Below are 22,267 nucleotides of genomic sequence, written 5' to 3'. Positions count from 1 at the left end.
CACAGACTATGCCTACTGTTCCAGGAATTCAAGTCCTATTAAGATGTAAACCCTCAAAGGTGTATACAAAGATCAGATGGACTGAGAGGCACAGGTGTGCCTATTTGTCTTTGAGGAACTGTTTGGATGAATAAAATATATTTGGACTATGCCCTGACAAATATTGATTGCCCCCTTGAAGTGAGAATTAAAGTTTACATATATACATATGTATATATAGGTGTGTAAATATACATGATCCTAAAATGGTCACTGTTGTAGACAGTTTCTGACAGTTTCTAATAATAAAGTCAGTGTAATTACACCTTGATATTGTGATGTAGATATTGTTTTACAAAATCCTCCCTAGGTGCATCAAGTGAAGTCAAACTGTACAATCAACTTAATTGTCTGTATATAGACAATCCAAGTAGCTTGTAGATTTTGCACACCATCTGTGACTTGCTTTCTTATCCTGTGGCCCATGTGATCCCACAGATGCCTTCTTTGTACAGGGACTGGTCTGTAAGTCTTTTTTTTTTTAAATTGTACTTTAAGTTCTGGGGTACATGTGCAGATCTTACAGGATTGTTGCATAGGTACGGTCTCTAAGTCTTATCGATTCTTGCTGACTTCTGCATGGCAAGGGTTATTTGGTAAAGAAGGAATTGGTGGGTGGGGGGCAATTATTTTTCTAGAGTTCTTTTAAACTTTTGGTTTCCAATAAGGCAGGCATTATAATTTGCTAATAAATTATTGATATTCAATCCATCTATCCTTCTATATTCCATCAATGCAAGCATACTTTCTTGTCTGTCATAAGCGTATTTTATATGTACTCACAGTTGCTTTCCTAGTGGTTAAAAAGAAAATGAAAAGAGAGTCATTTAAAGGGCAAGAGTAAGTGGCAAGGGAAGGAGACAGAAAAAAAAAGTAAATGGTCACCTCAACTTCCTTGAGTAGTTGCTCCAGTGTAGGATTCACTCATTATCCATGGTCCGCATGAAAATTTAGGTAAGGCATTTTATAAATTGTTCTACACTAGTAGCACCACCACATTTGAAGAATCAAGAGTTGACTTTATTCACTCTATTGAGAAGCCTCATGTTTCTAGGCAAAGTACCTTTAGTCCAAACCCTAAAATACCCCATTTCATTCAAAAAAATGCAGTCAGTCCTACTACAAAGCAGGAAAATATATTTATAATGGAGTAGAGACAATACTATTAAGAAAAAAATTAATCTCCACAGAAATAACTTACATGAACACATTTATTGCGAGTAGCTCTATGGAAAGGCAAGTCAGATATATATAGATATACATATATATATAAACACTATACAGAGTTGCAAAGTTGTCTCCCAAAACTGCAAACGAGATGTTTACAAAGAAAAGAAAGTACAAGAGTATTTACAAAGGAAGACAAAGCCAAAGCAACTCAAAGCAGATCTCTGAAGCAGAAATAGCAAATGTAATTAGCTGGTGGAACTGTGAAGTTTCACTTTTTAACAACTAAGTGATTACACCTGATACCGAATTAAATGCAGCGGTCACACACACAAAAAAATCATTCCATCATCGTTTTTTCTTAACAGCAGCATGAACTGATAGCTGGAAGGTAAGTGATATGCTGGTACACATAGTCCATAAAGATTCTTCCAGTACAATACTGAATAAATTAATTGTCTGTAAACTAAGAAATAATGTGAAAAAGATTGCTTGTTATGCAGTACTTGTGACTATTTGTACCTGTTACTACTTGTATAATGTGTACTGTTATGTATGAGGCTTCTCGTTCATTTATTCAGCAACTGTTACATCTGTGCTTTATACCCTCTGTACCCTGTCTGCTGGCAGCTTCTGAAGCTAATATGCAAATAAAGTGATATAGTATTTTCCCCCAAGTAATCTTTTTTCTCACAATTCTAAACAATTATTACTTAACTTGAAAATAAAATGGTGACAGAAGGCTTGAAAAAAGGCTGCCCAAAGAGCACATTTTTATCACAACGAACAAAAGCCACACTGCATTATTTGATTAGGTTGAAAAAAGAGAAGAGTCTGAAGGAACTTATGAAGTTGATGTCCTAGCAGTGACTAGTTACTGTAACAATGCCTGATCCTGTAGCCACATCCTCTCCTCAGCATCATTTACAAGGGGAAAGAAAAGGCCCCCATCCCTTTGGTTGGTAGGCAAGGAAAAATAGAAGTCAACTCAGTTGTTTGGAGAAGTTAGTTTAGCAACATGTACTATAAGCTTGCTTGAAGATAGAAGTACACGTTCAAATACATCAAAACCAAGTGGTGAAAAACTTCAGATAAATATTACACTACTTCAAAGTTGCACATTAAATGCGAAGCAAGTTTCTTTTTAACACAGTTACACACAACAGGTACATCTACAATCACATGTACACAGGTACACAAAAGTGTGCATACACACAAATATGCACACATACAACTAGTGCTCACACACAGACACTCAAACACTCACACTCATCTGTGATATGATGAGGTTTGCCAGTGATGGTACAGCAAGCCAAGATTTGTGTGCCACCACGGAACAAAGCTCTAAGCAAGCTTCAAGACCTTTGTACCTATTCTCTGTGGTCACCACCTTGTTAGTGTCATGTACTCAAAGGTCTAGGCTCCTAACATCTTAATTCAGTTTCAATCAGAGGCAAGCAAAAATGGGGGAGGGGGGGAGGAAGGAGAGCTTGCTCTGATTGTTTTTTTTTTTTTTTTAAATTTGGTACATCTTACATTGGCTCAATATCCCGAAGGAAACAAAGCCTTATAAGAGGTTCCTTTTGGCTTAAGTTTTCATCAAACTATTAATTGATAAGTAAACACTGATTTATTGAATATGGGAAACTGATCTCTTTATAGTAGCCCTGGACATAGGAGGGAGAGTGTGCATTGGGGAGAGGGCCGGAAAAAGGAGAAGAATAGAGGTTGAAACTGGAGAGAGGGCCGGAGAAGCAGAGAGGGGCCGTGGGAAGAGACTTTTGAAGAGCCTTGCTTCTCTTAGGAGGTAAATGTAGGTTTCACAATAAATTAAAAATAATAGGTTTGAAAATACTCAATTGATTTGCAGGCAGAAGGTCATAGTGTTGTATGTGAACAAATAGATAAGCCATTTCTCAGTTCTGCCTTTAAAATGCTGGAAATGCTCAATCAAGATATAAGTTTCATTGACATTTAACATGAGCAGAATGTTAGTTTTGCTAATGAGCAAAATCTGAAATAATCTGCCCTTTAGTCCTGCCTTTAAAATATTGGTAATGTCCCATCAAGATATCAGTTCAGTTGACATTTAATTCATTGATCAAGAAATGTTTTGTGTGTGTAATACTCAGAAAAAAGATTCCAGATCATACCTACCTTCCCATTGACAGCTTTTTTTCTTTATGCGCCCTAGTTTAAAGGTTTTTCAACTTCAAAATTGAATCTAAATATTTTACATCATTAAAATTGGCATTGACCGCATTTATATATATTGTAATTAACATTTTTAAGAGAGGGAAAGAGCTATCAGATGCTCATTTCTATAGTATCTGTTTCTGTTCAAAGGGAAAGATCGGGGAGAATACCAGAAAACAAAACCAGTGTTTTGCACAGTGTAAATTTGTTAATTAGAAATCACTGGATCCATAAGCAGTAGGATGAATGATCTGCATGAATAGGATCATTCAATTGCCAGAGTCCACTTGTAGGCTTGTAGGAATTTAGGTTGCTTTCTACTCAGAAGACTGAATTTTCTTTCCTGTAGGCAGATCTGGAGTAGATGAAGATAAAATTCCATAAGTATCACTTTTCTTCTAAAATGTGTTTTCGTGTCAATATAATCACTCTAGAAAAAAGATGATAAAACAAAAGTTACTTGAAGAATTAATGTGGAGAGCTTTCACCCCCACCCTGGTTTAAAACAAAAGAACAAAACACAAAACAAAATCTAACTAGAAGTTTTTGAGAGCTATATAGAGGAGACTGCCTGGGCATTGACAGAGTTAATCAACTCTGCTGGCTGCCTGTGAGGAATATCGGCTGGGCAAGGAAATAAGGGCAGTTATTCCTTTGGCCCCCACGCTGCCACTCTGACATTTCTGGTGGACAGCATCTTTACACATGTGTGCACTGTTCTACTTTCTTCCAGTGGAGCCCACAAGTGAGCCAGGCATTGTGCAGAGAAACAGATTTTTTTCTTCTTCTTCTTCTTCTACATGTGTGACTATGCCTTCACCAGGTTATGTAGCACAAGTCATAGGATTTAAGTACAGCCTTGGTGATGGTCTCTAGACTCAATCATTGAATTTCTTCTAATAGAACAAAGTCATACCTGCCAAGGAGACTTTAAATTCCCATCTGTTTAATAAAAGAAAAAAGTTCCAGCATTATTCTCTTGGCTTTCTGCTTTTGAGAGGGTGCGTAATGGGGAGTGTGGCAGGAGGTGTGGATCAGATACAAAGAAGGTGCTGGACCAGAGAAGGGATAAGGATAAATGATCAGCAAATTGATGATGGGATGCCAGTATTACCTTAAGATCAGGTCACCTCAAAGTACCAAGTATTCTATTTTATTTGAGACATCCTAAAAGAATCCATGGAAAACATCTTCCAGAGTGGGCTTAAAGTACAAGATTGTGTATTAAACTGGAAATACATATTTTAAGTATTAATTTTCTCATCAAAAGTTTTACAATTTTTTTTTTTTTAGAGATGAGGTCTCACTATCCTGACTTCTTACCCAGGCTGAAGTGCCGTGGCATGATCATGGCTCACTGCAGCCCCACCCAAACTCCTGGGTTCAAGGGCTTTAAAAATGTAACAAATTTGCAGCTGGATAAAGCACTGAGTGGGAAAAGTACATTCCTCTCTTACTACTTGTGTCTATTCATTAAGATTCAATGCATAGGTTTGTTCCTACAGATTAAAGGGTTAAAAAAATGCCAGGCATAATGGCTCATGCCTATAATCCCAGCACTTTGGGAGGCCAAGGCAGGTGGATCCCTTGAGGCCAGGAGTTCAAGAACAGCATGGGCAACATGGTAAAATCCTGTTGTGCCACTGCACTCTAGCCTGAGTGACAGTAAAACCCTGTCTCAAAAAAAATACCCTAGATTAGTAAAGATATTAAGCTTTCCTGTCAACAGTGGGTTTAGAAATTTTACATTTTATGTATCTAGTTGTACACAGGAAGAAAGGAGTCTGTGACAACCACAGTTAACTGTGAGAGTGCATATTAGTAACTGTTACTTGCTGGAAAATTAGGCCAGACTAGTATTACAGAATGTTATCAGATATCAGCTACATTTTAAAAGATATTTAAGGTTAGAAAGGTATTTCACCCAGTTTAGTTTACTATTTGGTTTTAGTACAAAAATATCTTCATATGTCTATATGTAGCACATTACATGTGCTTTAAAAAGGACTTCTTGCTGTCTTATATGATACACTGGATGTCATATATATATATTTCTCAAAACCTTCAAATTAAGCTCCATATCACTACCCTATTGGCATTATACTAAGATTAGGAACATTTGTTGTTATTGGAGTTTTCTTTCTTCTTTCCTTTTTTTAAATGACAGAGACTCTACTAAAATTTGAATCATATTGCCATTGCTTTCCTAGAACACCTACACCAGCATTAAGTGAATGCTTAATAAATTAATAAAAAGTGACAAATAATTGTGTATTTTCATGTTTACTTCACAAATGTATTTGTCAATTCTTGATTAACGATTTTAGCAGAAAGGAATAATGGTATCCAAAACAGGATAATCTCGAAATAATTTAACTTGCTTTTGAAATGCATTATGGGAACTTGAGACACAGATTTGCTTTTATAATCCTGTTTTACTTAGGCCAATATTAAAATGAGCTTACATTCCCGGAGCACATTCCAAAGAACAGCGTAAGGAAGCAACTCAGAACCTCGCTGGGTGGCAAAGGAAAGCAATTCGAGATTAAAACTTAGCTGTGAAAAGTCTGCAAAATGAATATTAAAGGGCTAACAGTCATACCTTAGATTTGTCTCCCATTCATTTTTATGTGATTTCACCATCAGAAAGGTAAATGGCGATGCTTGTAATAATGTGGTCTGTTTGAGATGTATTATTCCCATTTGATACTGACAGGTTATAAACACCTTATTGTATATTCTTATTTTTCAATTAATCAAAGGTCTTTTAAACAACAAGTTAATTCTACCCCTTTTAATGGGTGGTATACTCTTCAAGCAATTTTTCTCTGTAAGATAGAAAACCTCAATGGACTCTGATGAGTCAAAATATTTCCCTGCTCCTCCTACCAAAATCCGGCATGGAAATTTGTTCTCAAAAACAAATGAAGTAAACTTTTCTGTTTTAATTTATATAATGATAGAAACCTGAACGTTAATCTATAATATGCTAATAAAGCACAGATGACTTCAATATCCCTGGAAATTCACAGGGCGAGCCAAGAAGGCAATTCCTCCAGGGTACCTCAGACCTCTTTATATGAATCGTAAACATGCCTCTATTACAGTTTGAAGTCTGAAATAGCAATATTTCCTCTGCTCAGAGAAAGGTGAACCTATAGCAACATTGTTATTCTCTCATTCTCTTTTCCCCTTCTGAAATCTTATTATCTTAGTTATCTTTTCAACTCCAGTTTTCCTAGAGCTCAAAAATGTTTTTCAAGATTTTTTGCAAATTCCTCACTCTTTTTGTTAGACAACATGCTATACCTGCAATCAACTGGAGCTCACATAAGCAGGGGCAACTAAGTAAAGCAAAAGGAAAAAAAAAAGGAAAGGAAGCAAATAAAGATAAATTGACACATACATGCCAAAGATGAATGTATAATAATGCAATTACATTATTTAGCTTAGCATTGTCTCTGGAGTATATGTAGGTTGTTTTTTTTTTTTTTTCAGTAAGAATGGATGATCATACTTTTCTGTGCCCTGTGATTGCAGAGGACGATGATTCTCTAGGACTTGATAAAATTAAGTGCTATTCCTCAAGGCTAAAAACTAGCAATTATTGCTACGAGTCTTTACAACATACCGACTATTATCTCCTTCATAGATCAGATGATAAAATACTGTTGTTTCCACAATGGCAATAGTTTTGGGACACAATACTCAAAAGAATCCGTAAGGAAAATGTGTGACACTCGTAAACCTCCATCTCCTCAAAGGTCAGCCCAATTGTTTTACACCTGCCCTTTGTTAGCAGGCCCTGGACCACTTACGCATGTGCATTCCAGTCTGGAGTATCTGGATACAAACTCTATGGAGATCGGCTACAGGATTTTCATGCTAGGTCAGCTTCTCCACTACCTCCCAACACACACATGGGCCACTTCACTCTGCTGCCTAGTTACTGCCAACTTAAAGAATGCAAGTTAATATAATTCTAATATAGGCAGTTTCCTATTTACAAAATAGACATATTCCAAGGTCATTGTTTAGTTGAAACTCAGGATAAATTATCTTATAGAAACAATATCATAAATTAAATAAATGGTGGATAGGTTCATAGCTTTGTCTAGATATGTTTATATTTAACCTATGCAGCTCCTGAACTAACAGAGAACTATTTTGACTATACCCAGTCATCATTTCTGAGGGAAGATGTATGTGCAATTTCAATTTGAGACTCTGTGTCTTCCAGCCATGGCAATAGGAATTGTGTCCCCAAAACTCAAGCAGCTGGAATAGTCAGAGGTAGGGTGACAGTAGAAGGGAAACTATGATAAGAGCTGCAGCCACAATAAGGACTTCATCATGGGGGTGGGCTGGGGGCACAGGACTCTGAGTGTGAGGACAAGGTTGGTACACTTTCAAGACTGGAGGCACAACACTTTAAAAAACAATAGTGAAAATCACATTTGCTGGTCAGCCTTTCAAGGGCACCGTGGGTACACATGTGAGCCATTTTCAGAATGAGTTTTGAGATAGAAACTTCCCTGATAGTCTAAGTTTCAAGTCTATTAGTAGGAAATTATTAATTGTAGAGAGAATTGTATATAAATTGTCAAAACTAGCTAAAGTGACTACAATTTATAGAGAATTGGATATTCGGTAAATCCAGAAGGTCTGGCTAGCATCATACATATTGTGATCCATCCAACCGTGAAAATAGCTTTAAACACCAGCCCAGCTGGTTCTGCACCAAGTGAGAGTAGGGCAGGCAGCACAACTTTGGATCCCTATGAGGAAGGTTGCTTCTGCAATCTAAGCCCGTGTACTGGGAGTGATCAACATTTGGTGAAATAAATCCTCTGTGGGCCCTGCAGGACTCCCACAGTGGCCCTCTCCTTTTCAGCCAGAAAGAGACCAGAAAAGGGGATGTTTGCCTGAATATAAGGGCATAGGTTTGACAAAGGGCACATGAGGCTAAGACTCACAGAACACAACCAATGCAACCCTAACCAGTAAGAAAGAAGTATCAGGAATCTAAGGGAAAATGGCAGTAACTTTTTCATTTTACTTAATAAGTATTTAAGTACATGTTTTCCATTCTAAAAGGAATTAATTCCTCAGCCAGAAGTTGAAAGGTACCCTCTAAAGAAATGCAAACCTAAAATAGTATATACATTTACACTAGAAAAATCTCTAAATATGTTCCTCAAATGTTGAGCCTACCTTTCCAAAATAAGATTGAAATGTGAGAACTGTAGCTACATTACCAATAATCAATGCAGAATTGCTAGAGAATATACTTTAAGTTCATATGGCAAGCACACTTTTCTTAGCAATTTTATCAATAGCTTTAAAATCAGCAATCCAATGCTATGGAAAAAACTCGGTGCATTGTGATGTATTTATTTCATTATTTTAAAAAGTAGTGTTTTTAATTTCTCATTTCTCAGTCAGGACCAAGCAGTGTTTTCTAGTAAATGATCCTCACTATCTAAGAGTCTGGCAGCACCTCTTAGACAAAATATACTGTAGGTTTTAATTAAGCATTTTTTAAAAGCTATTTTCCAATACTGCCAATAAAATGTCTGGGCTATTTTTACATACTCTTAAAGCCTTAAAAACAGTGCTAAATCAAAATGAACTTAATTTTAAACAGGGATTTTTATGTCCCAAGGAGACAGTTTGATTTTCAAGGCTTCTAAAATCTACTTGCCTAACTGCCAAAAGCAAGTTTACTTTTTAAACCAATGAAGAACATCTATTGCTACACTGCTTATTCTTCTACCTGTCTTACTTTATCCTGTTTTGCCTACTGTGCTGGTTTAGTTAGAATATGAAATTTTATAATGAGGGAAGAAATTAAATGAAAAGACTTTTTGCTATAACTCTAAAATGTCAATGGGTTATTAGGAAGATCAAACAAATCTAACTTCAGTTAAATAAATGATCATTAATGGAAATTTACTGAATGCACCCTCAAATCCTTTCTTTCCTTTCAATGTTTCTGTGAGATCTAGACACACACACTATTTGTGTTTGGGTAATAAAGATTAACCAACTCCTCCCCAGATCAGATGTAAAGATTCAATTCCAGCAAAGGTCAAATTCTTTTATTCTAAGAACCAGGGCAAACAGTTCAATGTAATAAAATTACCCAAGTCCTGGCAGATAGTCCGTAGTTATAATGCTCTGAATGAATTACTTACAACGAAATTTGCTACTATCAAATGAAAGCAAACTTGTAATTTATTCCTAATCATTATCCATGTAATACTCTGTTATCAATGGGAAAATAACAGACTAAACACCCGATTAAAGAGAGATTTCATGTTGGGTAGAGCACTGGACTTGAAATCAGATGTATGAGTTAGATTTTCAGCTCTGCCACTTACCTGTTTGATCACAGGAAAATTCTCAACATGGGCTTCATTTCCAATACTTACCGTCCATCAGTAAAATAATGAATGTGAATGTGCTTTGCAAACTATAAGGCAATCTGCAACTGGAAAGCATTTCCTCAATCAACAATTTGTTACATTTCAACAATTTAACAACAGACCCTTTTAAATCACATAAACTATTCCTTAGGTCTCCCTATGCTGGTCAGCCACATCTATTCCCACAGGAAATTTTTTTTGTCCTTCTGAGAAGCCTGAGTTTGTTCCCAAAACAGGGGATTAGGGAGAGGAAAAGAAAATAAGAGATCTTGTTTGAATTTTTATATATGTGTGATATTCTGGTGTGCTTAATTAAAGTTCTGGTCCTTGTTTAAAGTAGGTATATTGCCGGTAGTTGAAATTTTTGCCCTGAAAGCATCACTCTTAAAATACAATGAATGCAAATGAATAATGATTGTGAACAACTTTAGTTAACTTTAATTAAGTGAGGTCCTCTTTAATTGTTATAGGTCAAATACCTCATTAGTCCAAACACTGTCCAATTTTGAGGGATTGAATGTCACCTAAAATAAGTAATCCATCAATGATAGCTGGGAAATTTCTGCTATATGGAAATCTTATTCTAATAAATTATAATAAGTAAGTTCAATACAATAAAAACAATGTGTTCCTAGTGCCTATAACTGATAGCAACAAGTTTGGCAGTAGTACACTCAAAAGAAACATAAGATTCCTTCATGGTGATAAAAGTGTCTAACACTGCAAAAATTAATTACTACAGATTTTTTTTTTTGCTTTTTAATACCAAGTGCTATCATAATATTACTAATTTAGCTGACTGATTCTCTCACCCCTCCTAAAGCTGCCTTTTTATATCCTCCTATCTCGTGAATAAAAAACAGGAAATTTTTCACCTCAAGTCATTTTGAACTATGAATTCTACATTAAGTAAGGTAGAAAAAGAAGCAAATAGTCATACACACGTTAACAGTCAAGCTGAACCTGTGTGTTTAAAATGTGAAGACTTCATCTTCAATAAATGATTAAAAATTATTTCATTTATTAATAAAGTCATGTTTAAGGTTGTACTTCTGTGTCTCTTTCTAATCAGCTTGCGTAAATTCCCTTAAAGTACTTATATGCAATGTGACTGTAGGTAAATGAGATCATTTATTAATTTTGTGTTACATGAGAAAAGCTGTCTCACAGATTTATAATCTCACTTCACTTAAATGGTAATCTATAAACAACAATATAAACTATTTTAAATGGAAGTAAAGACTAACTGAAAAGTGAGATTTTCAGATGGAGAATTTTAATTTAGGTTTGTGTTTCTAAATGTAATAATAACAGTAGCAACAATAACAATGGTAATAGCTGTAAAACAATTCATATACAGCACTTGCTATGTGCCAGGCACTGTTCTAAGCACTTCCTATCAATTAAAATGGCTTTTTGAAATACGTAACTTCTAATAAAGATGGTATTTTTTCCTCTGTCAAAGCATTATGTTTTTGTTTCCTAACATGATTTTTTTTGTCTTAATGTTAGATAGGAAGATAAGGAGAGATGAGAAATGGGTGAAAATTATTCTGCAGCTTTACAATAAAAAAAAAAAAAAGGATCAGAATCATTCAGCTTGTTCTTAACACTTCACAGACAACATTCTACCATACATTTTACATTAGAATGCCAACCAAAGTCATTTCCTAAAATGGGTTGTTTCACCACCACCACCACCACCACCTCCCCCCAACCCCCACCATTCCTTTCTTGTATTTCAGCAAATTATGTGCAGGAATCACTCTCAAGACCAATTATTTTGCAAGAAACTAAATCAGTTTAAACTGTTGAAATTTCACTTCAGTATTAATCCAATGACACTAAAAATATCTTACATATGTAAAGTGCTTTAACATTCCAAAGTGCTTCCACATTGATTTTCTTATTTCAACCTAAGCGCCTGACTCCCTGTGAGATATAGCTTCCTTGCTGTAGTCTTTCAATAAAGCTAGGAATTTCCTCAATAAACAATGCATTTACAGAATGTTAAATCTCCAAAATAGCTACAAAGTCATAAATCAGTAATTTATGCTAAGATAATGATCATTGCATCTAGATAATCCTTGGGAAGTCAGAATTTATTTAAGAAACAATAAGATTTCACTATTTTACATCTTTAAGAAAGATCAGGGTATTTGAAAGTATAGATAAACTTCTATGAAAACTGGTCCTTTTGTATTACAGGGACACAGGCAGCTATGTATCGGCTACATCAAAATTATAAATGGTGTCTTCAACAGTTAGGCTCAAACAATAGCTTGAGATCAATTTTCAGGTATATTCTACAGAATTAAATAGATCTATTCTTGAAAAGCTTATTGTGGATTAAAGTCTTGGAAATGAAATTATATATTTTAAATGTATGATTATGGTAGCAGTGGTGATCGTGTGTGTGTCCGTGTGTGTGTGTTGGGAGGGGACTCACAGTTTAAAAGAGGTCTGAATTGAATCCTTTGGCAAGCCAAAGCATCCTTTTGTTGTTTTAATGATCACTCTTTAATGTGTCCGTGCAGCAAATGTGAGTTTTTGTATGGCAAGTTTTCTATAGCAGGGAGAGAAAGGGGAGGTGGGGGGGGCTACACCTGCACTAAATAGGGAGCTTGTTAGGTGACTGTTGTGATCAGTCCTCAACTTGTTCTGCCTGATCAAGCACAGTGGGCAGAGATCCAATCACAAAAGCATTCCACAAAGCAAGCAAAGCAAAAATCTTCACTAAACTGACTACTGGAATGAAAACTGCTGGGGTCCATCCCTTCCTTCACTGGGAAAAAAGCATATTCAAGTAAAGAGGGAAGGCAGTTGAGACTATGGAGACATCATCTTTTGCAATCATCTCCTGAAAATGTCTCAAGACACACTGATGACAACATTGCACAATGTTGTACACAGTAGAATTACTCTAAGTCTTGTTTCCAAGTCTGACAGTTTCTACTCTTCCTGACTTCTTCCTTTGGAAAAGTAGCCCTTTAAAAACTTCTACCATTCCAGGGTAAGCTGCCCCTGGGGTCAGGTCTTCCTCCAGCCTTATCTTGCTTTCCTTGATTTCCCATAAGATATACGAATTAAATGTTTTAACTGCTTTTTAAGCCTTTGAAATAAAATTCATATCCATTATCAAGTTGTCACCACACCCTCTTCTGGAAGGGTGGGGGGTCAAAAGAAGAAAATGAGGCACAGCAAATGTGACTTGCCTGTCATTATTAGTGACAGAGAAAAGGAACACTCAAGGTTTCTGGAATTTATCCTGTGTAAAAACAAAAAGAAAATCAACACACAAACACATTCCAGAGCCAAATACTGTCTTCTTTTAATCACTTGCTGTTTTGGATTATTTATGTTTTGTTCCTCCCAGACATTCACGTTAACAATTGAGATTTAACTTTCTTGGTAAACTACAGCAAACTAGCATAACAATGACTGCTCTTTAAAAAGTAACTTTCAAAGGAGAAAATTATGCTCCCCAAACATAAATAGTTGATTGTTCTTGCTTAATAGTCTGTGTTCTCATTAAATCCCTACACTTAAATATGGGCATTTGCAGAAAAGCAGCTATTAGTTGTTGATTTGAAAATTAGTTGGTGGAACCCAATTTATGATATCCTGCTTTACATTATCTTTAAATGATGAGGAAGGCTGTTTAAAAGTATCCTTATGCTGTATGTCTGCGGTTTAGCTACCCCTAAAAAGTAGAACCAATGTTTAAAGGATAATCAGTTCTGTCCAAAGAAATTGATTAGATAAAAACTTAAATGTTTGCAAAGATCAAAAAGGCATTGTGTGAATAATTAAAACTGAATTCTATCCTCCATGTCGAATAGCACCAATTAATGAAATAGTATCCCTAACACTGTAGACTGTAGCGCATCGATTCATTAAACAACAACCATTCACTTCAGGGAAATTAATTATAAATTTACCGACCTCTTTTGGGAGAGTCGAACTGGTTGTCAGGTCTGGCAAAATCCATTCTCACGTAAGTGTCGTCGTCGTTGTCAGAATCGTCTGTCTCCTGGGGTCTCGGCACCCGGCGACTGCGAGGTGGGGGTTCGGGAGCGGCAGCTGCAGCGGCAGCCCCGCCAGCCCGGTTCTCACCTCTGGGAAGGTTTGCAGATGGGTTGTGGGCTCCAGGGTTCGAGCCACCGGCATTGTCTTGGGCCCCCCTTAGGCCTTCGACACCAGTTGCATTAGCAACAGGTTGAAACCAGCGGACGGAGGCGGAGTCAAATCCAGCAGCGACGGCTGCTGCGCCGATGCCCGGGGCCGCGGCGAGCGTTGAGGCCGCAGCTACAACTTGGCGGACAGCTAAAGTAGGTGCTGCCGCTGAAGCAACAGCCGGGACATAGGATGGGGAAAGGTCTCTCTCGAGGCTGTCTGTTGGAAAAGCCGAGACAGCGGCTCTAGCTGCTGCAAAGAAACTTTGAGAACGGCTTTGTGGGCGTCTTCCCTCCTGCTCTTCCTCCTGCAGCAGCCTAGCAACAGGTGGTGGTTCTGAACATCGGCTGGGGGAGAGAGATATATCCATACAGCACTCAGAAAATGGGTCGACCACATAGATTCGACCTGTTTCAGCATCATAGCGAATGGCACTGTCAGCAAAAGGCAAGGCTGGTGTCACTGCTGAGTTGAAAATTACTTCAATGTAGTCACCCTCTTCCTCATTAGCATTGCTACCTGTAGCACTGAGGGGAAGAGGAGGAAGTGGCCACCTAGCACTGTCCAGCGATAGGGGGTTGGCACGTGGTATAGCTCTTAAAAGATCTGAGAAGTCACTTGCTGGGTTTGGAAATGGCACTCTAAACTCAACATTCACATAATTATGAAAGGCTGGCTGTCTGGGGTCAGCAATTATACCCCAAGAATCTGATAGTCCTTGAGTAGAGGGAGCTGGTGTATTGCTCTCTCTTTTAGTGAAGTCAATGTTGACATAGTCACTAGAGCTGTCAGCTTCTCTCTGCTCATGTGTGGGCTCTTGTTGTTTTGGCTTGATTTTATATTCTTGTGTAGTAAAAGAAAGTCTGTTAGGTCTCAGAGCCTTATCCTTTGGGGGCCCATCATCTGAAGGCTTTGAAAGTGATCCCCCATTTCCAGGCTTTGAGAATGATCCCTCACCTGAAGGCTTTGAAGATACATCTTTGGGGCCCCAGTTATAGGAGACTTCTTTGTCTAGGCCCCTCCCCAGGAACTTTCCAGGTAACATTGGTACATACTCACTGTGGTCACTCTGTCCCAAAGGTGAGCTCCGAAAAGGGTTTGGTAGAGAGAAGTAGGAGCTCCAACTTTTGGAGGAAGAGCCACCCTGAGGATTTCTGGGGTTTTTTGGAATTGCACCGGCTCCAGGAGCCATGAACATGTAGTCACTCTCACTGTCATTGTCCTTTGAGTCATCCCCTTTATTAGGATCCGGTGCAGGACTTGGAGCAGGTGGTGGGCTCACTCTGGGAAACATCATCATGTACCCTCTTGAATCTTCAAAAGGGGATCGAGAGTGGCGCTTTTTTGAAGCAGAGATATTTTGAGGAGCCATTGGCATATAATCACTGGAGCTGACAAGAGGGGCAGCCACCCCTGGCCTCATTGGCACGTATGGGTCATCCTCATCTTCATCAAAAGCTCTGGCTCTGTGGCGGCCACGAGCTGCACCTTCTGGGATCTCTGCATCTTTAACTTCTTTGGCTTCTTTGCGTTCTTTTGTGGCTCCTCTGTCAGCACAAAAATAAAGTCGGAATCTTCCCCCAGACTTCGCTTTTCCACCAGTTGCTCCAGCTGGTGGGGGGGGAGGAGGAGGTGGTGGAGGTGGTGGCATTTGCTTGCTTTGGGTTAATTTGCCAAAATAGGATCTTTTCTTCAGAGATTTTCCACGTTCATCATCACCATCAGATCCTTTCCCACTTCCTGCACCTTTACCCCCTCCAGAGTTCTTGCCACCACCTGCGCCATAACCATCTCCAGGTCCCTGGCCACCACCTGAGTCATGCCCACCTCCAGGTCTCTGTCCACCACCTGAACCGTTCCCACCTGCGGTGCCCTGGCCATCTCCAGAGCACTGGTTACCTCCTGAGCCCTGGCCACTTGAGCCCTGGCCACCACTAGAACCCTGGCCACCTCGGGATCCCTGTCCCTCACCTGAGCACTGGTTTCCTCCCGAGCTATGGCTACTGGAGCCTTGGCCACTTGAGCCCTGGCCACCTCCTGAGCCCCGGCCATTTCCTGACCCCCAATTGTTCATGGGCATGTAGTCGCCTCCACTTCCTTCCTGATCTTCTTTGCTCTGGGGATTGCGTTCCTCCCCAGAGTTGCCAGAGCCAGATCCAGACACTTCAGAAGACAGGCAAGCTCCATTGTTCGGGGCTCTTGCAGGGTGCGGGGGACGTGCTGGGCTGTGTGCTAAGCGGCGAAAAAAGCTGGCTGGCACTGAAATAGCTCTCCTTGACCTGCACCCTCTGGGTAGGTGCAGTCTTTCTCGCCTGGAGTCGGGCACAGGCTCGCTGGGTGTTATGAAGCGCCTGGTGAAAAGCATCTCGTCTTCCCCGTCGCCGATGGCCCTGAGGTGGCAAAACTGCTCAAAGCGGGACCTTCTGAGCCAGCCTCCCGGCTCTATCGGCAGCAAGCCCAGGTGCCTCCTAGCGGACAGCAGGGTTAACAGGTGGGCGCCGATGCTGATGCTGTAGCTGCGGCAGCGGGCTCTGTATTCGTCTGCACATAGGGCTCTCATCTTCTCCAAAAACAGCTCGTGCATGTTTTGGGCAACCACACAGTCATCGACCTGCATCCAGAGCTCTCCTGGACCGATGACGGTGGACCTGCCTACTTCCAAGAAGAAATACTGCTCCGAGTGTCCACAGCGACGGATGCTCAGGAGCTGGACAACCACGCTAGCCACTTCAGTGTTCAGCCTCACAAACACGACCTCCTCGTCGGTTAGACACAGCCGGAACACGCCGCTCAGCTCTTTTCTGTGCCCCAGCCCCCTGGGTTTGACTATTACCTGCCACACATCTTTATAGAAGCGTGGCTCCGCCGCCGCTGCCGCCGCCAGCGCGCCCGGCTCTCCGTCCGGCTGCGCGCCTAGCGTGCCGCAGCGGCGGCGCTTGCTCTCGAGGATGAGGCGGCTGAGCAGCAAGTACCAGCTTTCCTGCTCCGACTCGTTCTCGGCCACCATCGCGAAGTACTCGTCCTGGGTGAAAAGGGCAATGAGGTGTCGGTACCTTGCATCTGCTCGCTGGCTCACGGAAAAGCACTGGTATAGGGTGATCACGCGCCGCGGTGGAATGAGCGCGGGGATCGCGGCGCCAGAGGCGGCCGCCGCTGCTGCAGCCGCCGCGGCTCGGACACTGTGCCGGAACTTCCTGGCATTTTCGTAGTATTCCAGCCGAGCTGGGGCATCAGCAGTCTCGAGTTTGAGCACGAAGTAGCGTCTGTGCCCATGCTTCTGTTTCCGCAGGTAGCCGCGTTTGCAGACTTCCTCCCCGACGGGGAGGTCCTCCTCCTCGGACTCGGAGTCTGACCGGGAGCCAGTGGCCGTGGAAGGCCACATGGCTCCCGGACAAGACGACCCGGTCCCAATGAGTGCGGTCGGGGTTCGCGAGGAAAGAAGCGGGGTGGTCGCCACCGCTGCTAGAGCTGCCGCTGCTGCCGCTGCTGCACCTCTCAGTCTCCTTGTCGCTTGGTCGCTAGTGAAGGAGCAGCTCGCCATGGTGATGCACGATGGTTTTAAGGTGAGCGAGGAGGAGGGGAAATTCGGGAAAGGGAGGGCTGGGGAAAGAGGCCGTCTACCCCCGTCTGCCCGCTCCAGCCCCCTCCTGCCTCGGCCCGCGCCCCCGCCCACTCCACTCGGAGCGCGCGGCAGCCGGCAAAACAACACGTGACTGCCGCCTCACGCGGCGGCCGCTGCGGATCCTGCTACCGGCGCAACGGAGGGGCGCGAGCGGCCACCAGTAGAGGTGTGCAAGGGAGGAGGCGGCGAGCCCCGGAGGCGGAGCCACCTCCAGCTGTGCCAACACCCTCCGGGTGAATCTCCAGACCTGTGAGCCAAGGGAGGACCGGAAGGAGGAGGCGGGGCTCTCTGGCCAAGCTGATTCTAACCAGGAGTCCAGGAAGGCAAGAGGGGGCGGGAGAAAGCCTGGAGGGGTGCAGGAGAAAGCGGCCGACTGTCTGGGCCAGGAGAGGGCGCCACTGTCGGGGCTCCATGGGCTGGAAGAAGCGAGGTGGTGGGAGGGGGAGGAACTCAAGCATTGCTGGCGGCGCCAGGGTAGAGCTGCCAACTCCGCGGGACGGTTTGTTTGTTTATTTGGGAAGCCGGAGCCAGGTGAAACTGTTGCAAGGCTCTGATTGGTTGGGATAGAGGCCAATGGGAGGGTCCGGCAAGTAGGCAGCCCCGAATTCATTAGTTTGGCGGGAGGGAGGGGTGAGAGGGGCGAGGGGGCGTGGCTGGGGTCCCAAAGTGGCTTCGCCGTAGGCTTGTGGAGCTCTGGCGGTAAACAACCTTCCGTAAGTAGCTGTTAATGGTGGTAGTAAACTCGTGCAAATCCCAGAGCCCTGGTGACCCGGGGACAGAGTCTGGTGCCCTATTACTCCCTGTCAATCACATGAATTCTCTGTTCCTGTCACAGTCTGGTTCATTCTTTCCAGCCGCTCACGGCGGTGCATCTAGCCTCTTGGGAGAAAGTGTCGGCACCCCCTGAAAACTGGTTGACGACCGGGGCGTTCAGACCTGCTTCCCACCGCGCTGCAGGCACTCCGGAGCCAACTCCACCCCTGACAGAAGCCCGCCACTGTAAGGCACACGAGTAACAGCGATGACTTCAAAATGAACATGATCTTTATTAATCAGAATGCACTGCTAGCCCACAAAACACAGGTTCCCTAAATACAGTGTCTTTGCCTACGTATTTGATTAACGATGACTATGAAAGCACAAATTTGGGGGCCTGCAATGTATACAGCCATATTGGGAAAAAAATTGGACTCGATTCTTACTGCAATAATCAGTGTTGGAGCTGTGAAAGTATTTTTTCAAAATGCTTTGGAAGGTGCCTTTAAAAGAATCTCAAAATATTGCTTTCCTTTCCTTGAGCGAGACCGAAAAACTTTAGAAAAAGAAAAGCTCCTGCCTAGAACAAAGGACCACGCTGAATATATTTTCTACAGCATATTTCACATCCCTCACATCAAGAAGAAGAGGAGCTTTGATGCATTTCAGTCTACAAGTCGACATCACAAAAGTAAGAACTAATGCCTCCCTCGTTTCTGGAAAAACTGCCGAAGTGTAAGTGCAACCTCTTGAAGTTTCTCTCTCTCTCTCTCTCTCTCTCTCTCTCTCGCTCTCGCTCTCGCTCTCGCTCTCGCTCTTTCTCTCTCTGAATCGCACCACCCCAGTTAGTCCTTGACTAGAATTTTAGACTCTTAATGGTGGAGATGGGAGTGACCACGTTTGCAAAGAGGAATGGAGGGAGAGGAGGAGAGAAATACAGCATTTCTCTTAGAAAGAATGGAATGTCAGTTCCCCTTGCTCTAGGGTTGATATGGCAAAGGGTATTATTTATAAAATCCAACAGTAAACTAGGTAATGTATATATCATAAAAATAAACCATATCTCTGCCCTCTTAAGAATTTGCTCTCTGTTAGAAACAGAACACACGTATTTGAATAAATGGCTCCTTTTGATGCTATAATTTAAGACAAAAACAAACTGGTTTTGGTTGTTCCCTAGATATTACGAACATTTAATAACATTCCCTCTTCTGCCAATAGTTTATAAGTGCAATATATTCACAGGTGCTGGAAGCAGCCGTGGTTTCCGAAAGGAGCTAGAGGCAGAACGAGTGTGGATGCTGAGAGAGCCCTGACTGGGACTGCTACATATTTCGACTGCGTAGTCACATATGTACAAGATTCCCTGCACTTATAACCAAAATGATAACGAATGCTCTCATTTGGGATAATTTTTTGTTAGGCATTAGGATATTTTATAAGTCTTTCAAAGCACAAGGTGTGTGTGTGTGTGTGTGTGTGTGTGTGTGTGCGCGCGTGTGTGTTTTAAAGAGAAATGTGGCAAATAAGGTAACACATTTGAAAGTGCTTTGAGTAATAACATGACATTGAAAATATCAAAATGGTTATTAAATGAAATGGGAAAATACTGGAGATTTTTTAAATCTTCATGTCTTTTTCCTGTACATACAGAGTTTTTACATAGAGCAGTAGGTTTACAATGTATATAATTTTGCATCTTATTCTTTTCACTTAGCATTATAAAATATTTCACCATATTATTATCCATCAACCTAAACATCATTTAAAATGCAGCATAATATCCAACACAATTAATGTATATTAATGTACTTAATCATGTGCTTTGGGACATTTAGGTTGTTTTCATTTTTTTGAGTATTATAAATAACACGACAATGAATATCTTGTACCTACAGCCTTTTAAAATTCCATAACGTGTCAATGAATACCTTGTACCTACAGTCTTTTAAAATTCCCATTGGGTAAAAACTGAGCACTGGAATTAGTGGACTAAAAGGTATGAATATTTAATACATTATTTTTCAAAAATATTATATTAGTTTACCCTGTCACCACACTGATTGTCAGCATTGGGCATTCTTATTTTTAAAAAATCAGTGATAAGATGGGTGAAATGGTATTCCACTATTCTTTTTTTTTTTTTTTTTTTGAAACGTAGCCTCACACTGTCATCCGGGCTAGAATGCTATGGCACAGTCTCAGCTCACTGCATCCTTCGTCTCCCATTTTGAAATGTTTCTCCTGCCTCAGCCTCCCAGTAGCTGGGATTACAGCCACCATGCCCAGATATTTTTGTATTTTTAGTAGAGACAAGTTTCACCATGTTGGCCAGGCTGGTCTTGAACTCCTGACCTCATGACCCATCTGCCTCAGCCTGCCAAAGTGCTGGAATTACAGGCGTGAGCCACCTTGCCCGGCCTCCACTGTTCTTTTAATGTGCTTTTTTTTTTTTTTTTTAACTAGTGAGATAAAACATTTATATTTATTTACTGACATTATATTATTTCCTGTAAAGTGTCCTTTGTGTTGTCTATTGTATTCTTAGTATTTTCTTCTTATGTGTAACTTGTTTACATAATAAATATATTAAAATTTTGTTTTATTTGTTGCAAGTTTTTTTCCCCACTCTGTTGATTTAAAAAGTCACATTTAACCTGATTCTTTTCTATTTTGAAAGAGATGTAAGTTTGGCACAATGTGGTTTGTAGCACAGTTTGAAAGGAAGCTGTTGATACACACAAATATCACCATGGTCACTTCTAAAATTCTTTTAAAAGGTCTCATATATTTCAGCTTATATGCTCTTTTAAAAGGAGAAATAAGTTTCTTGTTAATAAATTATAAGAGAGCATCTAAACTAGTTAAATTTTATTTATTACTCTAAAATAATACTTTATGAGACATTTTCTATTTTAGGGGGAAAAATCTAGCATTAATCAATGTATTAAAAAAAGAGGTATGAAAATAATTTCTAAACTATTACACTGAAAGATGAACAGTGATGATCACTTTGTATCCAAGGTATATTATTTGGCTGCAGCAAAGTGGAATTAGAGCTATAGTGAGATGCTTCATGAAGGAATTTTACTTTGTATGTTTCCTACAGTGGCAGATAATCTGGCAAGTATGAGTACTTGTAAACAGGGAGAATGTCTGACTAGAACATTATTTTCTTCCTATAGGTCAACCAAATCTTCTCAGTCCTAAAGTTGTCTCAATACTGAAGTTCTATGGAGCAGATCATCATTACTGAATTGTACCAGATATAGAGCTTGTCTGACATATATTTACATTTTCATTTTCCTGGACAACTTAATGATATAGAATAGTAGTTCAGTTTAGGTCAAGTTCTCATAGGCAAAATAAAACAGATATCTAGATGGTTTAGGCAAAATGCAGAGAATTTTTATTTGGCTTGAACTGACCAGATGGTGGCTTTAATGCTCTACCCTCTTTTGGTTATAGATTCTTGTCTTTTAATTTTTTTGTTTTCATTTTAGGATAGTTTATCCCAGAAGGCTAAAGTTGTTTTGCATATTTAGTTATTACAACTGTAAAGTTTGGAATCTGCACAAAGAATCTGAAACACAGATTTTTAAAACAACAAATAATAAATACTAAAACTTAAACAATAGTTCTTGTTTTTGTTTGCCAATTCAATGGAAGGGATAAAAAACACAAACATTGTAACTGGCTTTTTACGGTTATAAACTAAGGTAAAAGGATTAATAGCCACAATATCTTTAAAACTGATTCCAGCTAATGAAGAAATATGCCTTTATGATATGTGCCTTTAAAGAAATTTCCAATGAATCCTGTTTTAAGAAAGCAGTTGTTTGAATTGACTTGTCAGTTATAACAAAAATTCATGTGCCTATTT

General features: G+C 40.3%; 1 protein-coding gene and 1 long non-coding RNA gene across 2 annotated transcripts; one reads left to right on the top strand and one right to left on the bottom strand.

Annotated features, from left to right (window-relative positions):
• Nucleotides 1–1,232: 1,232 nt before the first annotated feature.
• On the bottom strand, nt 1,233–17,860 carry IRS4 (insulin receptor substrate 4). The gene has a single exon (XM_032250868.1). It carries the CDS (start codon nt 17,545–17,547, stop codon nt 13,768–13,770), a length of 3,780 nt encoding a protein of 1,259 aa, XP_032106759.1. The 5' UTR covers nt 17,548–17,860; the 3' UTR covers nt 1,233–13,767.
• Nucleotides 17,861–18,308: 448 nt separating this feature from the next.
• LOC116531872 lies at nt 18,309–20,646 on the top strand. The gene is made up of 3 exons (XR_004260629.1): nt 18,309–18,341; nt 18,464–19,119; nt 19,630–20,646. It is a non-coding gene; the product is annotated as an uncharacterized LOC116531872 (long non-coding RNA).
• The last annotated feature ends 1,621 nt before the right edge of the window (nt 20,647–22,267 follow it).

The sequence above is a fragment of the Sapajus apella genome, unplaced genomic scaffold (assembly GCF_009761245.1).
Source record: "Sapajus apella isolate SASKATOON/1434 unplaced genomic scaffold, GSC_monkey_1.0 scaffold73, whole genome shotgun sequence".
NCBI classification, from domain to species: domain Eukaryota; kingdom Metazoa; phylum Chordata; class Mammalia; order Primates; family Cebidae; genus Sapajus; species Sapajus apella.
Note: the sequence above shows the minus strand (reverse complement) of the source record. Positions and strands in the feature narration are given on the sequence as shown.